Source organism: Chiloscyllium plagiosum, chromosome 39 (assembly GCF_004010195.1).
Source record: "Chiloscyllium plagiosum isolate BGI_BamShark_2017 chromosome 39, ASM401019v2, whole genome shotgun sequence".
Lineage (NCBI taxonomy): Eukaryota > Metazoa > Chordata > Chondrichthyes > Orectolobiformes > Hemiscylliidae > Chiloscyllium > Chiloscyllium plagiosum.
The window spans coordinates 3,381,347-3,388,047 of NC_057748.1; the positions used below are offsets into that span (position 1 = coordinate 3,381,347).

At 42.8% G+C, this 6,701-nt stretch overlaps 1 protein-coding gene across 1 annotated transcript; it reads right to left on the reverse strand.

The window, feature by feature from the left end:
- Positions 1-2,089: 2,089 nt before the first annotated feature.
- On the reverse strand, positions 2,090-6,701 carry LOC122542115 (ATP synthase subunit f, mitochondrial-like). Its single transcript, XM_043679502.1, has 4 exons — positions 6,611-6,701; positions 5,980-6,087; positions 3,887-4,003; positions 2,090-2,216 (listed from the first exon to the last, which is right to left on the reverse strand). Exons 1-4 carry the CDS (start codon positions 6,684-6,686, stop codon positions 2,188-2,190), a joined length of 330 nt encoding a protein of 109 aa, XP_043535437.1. The 5' UTR covers positions 6,687-6,701; the 3' UTR covers positions 2,090-2,187.

The window sequence follows — 6,701 nt, forward strand, 5'->3', positions numbered from 1 at the left end:
GGGTATCTCCAAACTGACACAGGGTAGTTTTGGCATGCGCTTTGTCATTGTCAAAATTGCTTGGTGCACCAATGGCTATGGTACTATTCTCAAGGTCACCGATATGAATGATGTTCTAGCATGTGGGACTTATACTGATTCCAACATGTATATTGGCCAATGAATGGAGGCTTTTGGTAGATGGTCAGTGAGGCTCCATTTTCTGACTTCTCCACTAAAACATTGATGAATAGAGAGCTCGTTTGAATGCTCCAATGGTAAATCTGAGCACAGAAAGGCGTTTATTAAGTTTGTACAAGAAATGTTTTGTAGCTGTAGATTCAAATCTTGCAAATAAGTCTAGGGGACATTTCCTGGATGCTGTCAGTTCTTAGGAAGGATCACTGGACTCAGTGTTAACCATATTTTTCTTGTCAGGTTGCTGCCAAACCTGTTGAGTATCTCCAACAATTGAAGTCCAGGGACTTGTCAGTTTTTAGTCCATTAGTCTCCCTGGTGCTTTTTTCTGTAGTGATTTTTTTTGTCTTTATTTCCTCAGCTCCTATTGATTATTTAGTATTTCTGGAATGTTAGTGCATCTACTACAGTGAAGACTGGTGGAAAGAATTTATTCAATGCCTCTGCCATTTCCCACTTATCCATTATTTCCCAAGCTCCAATCACATATGCATTTCATATAATACCACACACTGTAACTATACTACATTTGTAGTGGAGAGTGTGAATATCTAAACTGCTTAATGGCATGCTGTTTAACTTTACAATCTGCATGGTGTCAAGCTTCTGAATATTGTTGGAGCTGCATCTATGCAGGTAAATTTAGGGTATTCTTTCACACTTCTGTTTTGCAGGCTTTGAGGAGTCAAAAGGGGAGTTATTCACAAGAGTTCCTGACTTTTGACCTTTGTTTGTGGCCAATAGTGTACATATGGCTGGTCTAATTCAGTTTGCAGTCAAGCACCAAGGTGATGGTGGTGGTGGACCCAATGATAATGCCATTGAATGTCAATGTCATCTCTCTCATTGGAAATGGGCATTAGCACCTATGGGCACAAATGTTACTCAACTCTTAGCCCATGTCTGGCTGCATGTAAGTGCAGTTTGAAAATGGAACCAAACATCTTGCAATCCTGAGTGAACACTCCCATTTCCAACCTTATGACCTTTACTGAAGCAGTTGAAGGTGGTGGGCCCAGGACACTATCCCGAGGACCACCTGCAGTGATGTCCTGGAGCTGAGATGAGTGGTCTCTAACAACCACAACCACCTTCCTTTCTGCTAGGTACGACTCGAACCAAAGGAGATCTCTCCTCTACTCCAGCTACTTCAAATAATCTAGCGCTCCATGATGCCACACTTGGTGGGACACTCTGGACGTTGAGAGTGGTCAATCACTTTTGGAATTCTTTGGCTATCAGGTGTGGAGGAGGGGAGTGAGTCATAACCTCCTTGTCAATTCTTTTCTTCTTGCCAAAGTGTATAATTTCACATTTTCCCACATTATATTCCATCTGTAAAGATTATACCCATTGTCTAAACACCTCGGTACATTGTCATCATCACCACTTACCTTCCCATCTTTTTATATCATTTGTAAAGCTGACTGTGGTACACTTTTCTCATCTAAATCATTAATATGTACAATAAATAATTGTGGCCCCAGCACTGATCCGTGGCACACTAGTTATAGTTTGTCATCCTAAAAATGCCCGTGATTCCAACTGCCTCCTATTAGTTAAGTCAATGTTCTATCCATGCTCACGTTATACCCAGGGACTCTTATCATAAGTAGCCTTGAATGCAACACCTTATTAAACACTTTGGAAATTCAAATTTGTTACATCTACTGATTACCCTTTATCACACTTGTTACCTGTTCAAAGAATTTTAATACATTTGTCAGACATGAATTCCCCTTCAGAAAGCCATGTTGACTTTGCTTGATCATGTGTTTCTAAATGCACTGTTATTACATCCTTCATAATAGATACCAGCATTTTTCTGATGACAGATGCTCTGCTCAGTTCATATTGTACCATCACTTGGGAATATTCAGTCACAAAGTATAGAAGCCAAAAGAATGAGCAATTCAGCACTGAAACTGGTTCTGATTTTATTTTTCATGATTCTAACTTGAACACTCGTCTCTAATTCCATAAATATAGCGAGTGGAACATAGCAGCAGTTCAATGGTACTTCCTCCATCGCTCGTGCTCTGAGTGGGAAATAAAGTTACAAACGGTCAAAGGAAAGTTAAAACAATTGATTGTGGAAAGCATATGACTTATAGCAACAATACATTAGTTCCTACAGCAGCTTTCACAACCTATAGTGCAGCCCAAAGTATTTTACTTCAAATCAAAAGGTACTCAATTGGCTTAAAGTGACTATTACATGAAAACTTAGCAACAAGCAACAAATTCCAACACAGCAAGCTCTTACAAACAGCAATGCATTAATGACTAAAATCACACATTCATTGATGGAGATTGAGCACCAAATACTGACATAGACATTGGGGCATGTATCTTCCTGCTCTTTATAAATCATGCCAGGAGAGTTCTTTGTCCACCCCAAGATGGCAAACTGGACCTGGTTTTAAGGTTCCGGTCAAAAGACAGCACCTTTGGCCTGCAGCACTCCTCCAGTTCTGCACTGGAAGTCAGACTGAATTATGCAGACCAGTTTCTGGAGGGGAACCTGAACCCACATATCTTCTGACTAAGAGTTCATCCTCATTCACTACAAAAGGTCCTCATGGTAGGTTGTTCCTGTATGATCTTAACACTACATTCTGGTTGGCTGCAGGACATCTCAGAGTCATGGAGATGCACAGCACAGAAACAGACCCTTTGGTCCAACTCGTCCATACCAACCAGATATCCTAAATTAATCCAGTCCCATTTGCCAGCATTTGGCCCATATCCCTCTAAACCCTTCCTATTCATATACCCATCCAGATGCCTTTTAAATGTTGTAATTGTACCAGTCTCCACCACTTCCTCTGGCACCTCATCCCATACACATACCACCCTCTGTGTGAAAAAAGTTTTAAATCTTTCCCCTCTCACCTTAAACTTATGCCCTCTAGTTCTGGACTCCCCCACCTCAGGGAAAGGCCCTTGGCTATTCACCCTATCCATGCCCCTCATGATTTTATAAACCTCTATAAGGTCACCCCTCAGGTTTCAATGCTCCAAGGAAAATAGCCCCAGTCTGTTCAGCCTCTCCCTCAAACCCCAGCAACACTCATAAAAGTCAGCACCTTCCCATGTAAATTGGAGTAATTAGGGTATGATTGAAATGCCAAATACAGCACTGGCAAGTGCTGTATTAATGCTATCTTCAGCAGACCATTGTATCATAGCATTCAAGGATGTGGGACAAGTGCAAGAAATTGGGATTAACACACTGTGGGAGTTATGATGGTGCACTCAACGAGCACGTGCTGGCAAGGCCAGGAAATCTGTTGCCCTGAAAGTTGGCAGTAAGCCATCTTCTTGAAGCACCGTGGTCCGTGTGGCACTGGACCAGGAGTTCCAAAGTGCTTTTCGGACAGTGTGGAGAAGGAAAAACGTTTTCAGGGCACGGGTGCAAGACTGGAATCAATTGCCCACTCCTTAGATGCTCTGATCATCCGACCAGCTCAATGAAGAGTCGGAATAAACTCTGTTCCCCATTCTTTCCCGAAAAATACACTATTTAAACTGTCCAAAGTACATTGCAAAACATTTCAAACTGGACATACTAGAAAGTGCACTAACATTTCTTCTTCCTCCATGCGGCATATTGTACACCTTGGTACTTCGGTATAGCTGCAATGTGTGTGACATTTACTCTCATGCATTCAATGACAAACATCCAGCCCCAGGGGGCTCCACTTACTGAGGTGATCGTACTCCCAGATGTAACTGAGCAGAACATAACCAGTCAGCAACATGGCAATTCCCCCAATGCCACCTCGCTTCACATTAATGTACTTATTGTAGTATCGGTCGTGGCCTGGTGAGAAAGAGAGAGAGAGCGCAGTTAAAACAGTCAGTAGCACCTCGTCCTTATGGGAACGTGGCTTTGTACAAGAGGTGTAGTGGACAGCAAAGAAGGTTACCTCAGATTACATCAAGATCTTGATCAGATTGGCCAATGGGCTGAGAAGTGGCAGATGGAGTTTAATTTAGAAAAATGTGAGGTGCTGCATTTTGGGAAAGCAAATCTTAGTAGAACTCATACACTTAATGGTAAGGTCTTTGGGTGTGTTGCTGAACAAAGAATCTTGGAGTGCAGATTCAAAGCTCCTTGTAAGTAAAGTTGGAGGTAGATAAGATAGTGAAGGTGGCGTTTGGTATGTTTTCCTTTATTGGTCAGAGTACTGAGTACAGGAGTTGGGAGGTCATGTTGCGGCTGTACAGGACATTGGTTAGGCCACGTTGGAATAGTGTGAGCAATTCTGGTCTCCTTCATATCGGAAAGATGCTGTGAAACTTGAAAGGGTTCAGAAAAGATTATCAAGGATGTTGCTAGGGTTGGAGGATTTGAACTATAGGGAGAGACTGAACAGCTGGGGCTGCTTCCCTGGAGCATCGGAGGCTGAGGAGTGACCTTATAGAGGTTTACAAAATCATGAGAAGCATGGATAGGATAAATAGACAAAGTATTTTCCCTGGGCTGGGGAAGTCCAGAACACGAGGGAATAGGTTTAGGGTGAGAGGGGAAAGATATAAAAGAGACCTAAGGGGCAACATTTTCACTCAGAGGGTGGTACGTGTATGGAATGAGCTGCCAGAGGAAGTGGTGGAGGCTGGTACAATTGCAACATTTAAAAGGCATTTGGATGGGTATATGAACAGGAGGGTTTGGAGGGATATGGGCCGGGTGTTGGCAGGTCGGACTTGATTGGGTTGGGATATCTGGTCAGCATGGATGGGTTGGACCGAACGGTCTGTTTCCATGCTGTACATCTCTATGACTCTAATTTAAAAATCCAAAGAAGATTCACCAAAAGCATTAAGAGCAATTAGGCCCCTTAATGATCTATGTGGCCATCGATGTGTGGAACTACAAGACGACAGCAAGATACTAAATGAATATTTCAAGACATGGACTCCAGCAAGAGAAAAACAGAGAAAAAATTATGCAGATGAAAAGATGGTTGATAGTAAGTCAGGGGAAGGAGAAAAGCTGGTATTAGGGATAGGGAGGAGGTGAAAATGGGAGCTGGCTGTTTTAAGCAGCTCATATCCAGACAGAGCCTGTGGTGGGTATATTTGCTTGATTCTCCCTCTAATTTTCCATTTTTTTTTCTCCCTTCAGACTATTTGTCACCTTTTTGCTGTCCTCAGCAGACCACGATATCATAACATTCAAGGATATGGGACAAGTGCAGGAAATTTGGATTAGCGCACCTTTAGTGGGAGTTATGATGATGCAGACTGCGCTGTATAAATCTCTGAATTCATGGACAAACCACAGAGGCGTGCATGCACAAGTAAATGTGTACAGGGCAATACATCCAGGAGAAACATCCTGTCCTACCCTCCACAATCTCAAGTAACTAAAGTAAAAGCAAAACACGTTTTATTTCTGATCTCCAGCATCCACTAAGTGCTGCAGAAACTAAGGTGGGCAGAATCTGTGGAGAGACAAATAGAGTTAATGTTTCAAGTCTAACATGACACCCTTCAGAGTTGTTCCAAAGAAGAATCGTACTGGATTCCAAAATATTAACTCTGTTTCTCTCTCTCCAGATGCTGCCCATAACCTGGCGAGTTTCTCCAGTGCTTGGTGTGTTTATTATAGCTAAAACAAGGTTCTGTTGAACCTCACAACTGTCCCCAGTTCAGTTGCAGGACTTTGGTTATGGCAAATAGCCTCCAGGGAACTAATGAACTGATACAAAGCCTGATTAAAGGACACTTCAAACATTTCCAATATAATTTATTTGCCAATTATTTGCAGATTCAGTTGGATTATAACCTTACCTCTACGCAAAGCCCCAATAACGCCATTGGGTGTGAAATCTCGTCCAGTGATCCATCGGGACAGTTCCCCTAGCTTCACATTCATCAGAGGTTTCTCTGCAACTGGGACTGCCAACACAGAAACCAATGGGAAGGCAGTGTCAGGGGTGAGGGAGATACGAGGAGAAATTAACCAAGAACTGATAATACAATCTTATGTATTTGTTTATGTGAGCCACAGGACAGGCCAGCATTTGATGCACATCCCTAATTGCCCTAAAACTGAGTGGCTGCTCAGCCATTTCAGAGGGTGGTTGAGAGCCAACCATATCACCGCACCTGGAGTCACATGTAGGCCATACTAGATAAGGGGAGCTGATTTCCTTCCCTGCAGGACATTAGTGAACCACACAGGTTTAGATGACAACAGTTGTCATGGTTACCATTATCAAGGCCAGCTTTATATTGCTGATTTATTAACTGAGTTTAAATTCCATCCCTTTTCATGTTGCGAGTTGAAACCATGTCCCCAGAGCATTAGCCTGGGCCTCAACATTATAAAAAACAGTCACCATCATCCCAGAGGACCGGTGGTTGTTTAACCCAAGGGTCACCACATCCCAAAGAGGGGCAAGGTTGAGAAGGGACCTACATTTTAACCTCGGCCAGTGCAGGAATCGGACCCACACTGTTGTTACAAACCAGCCATCCAGCCAACTGAGCTGCATCCCATCCTGAATAAA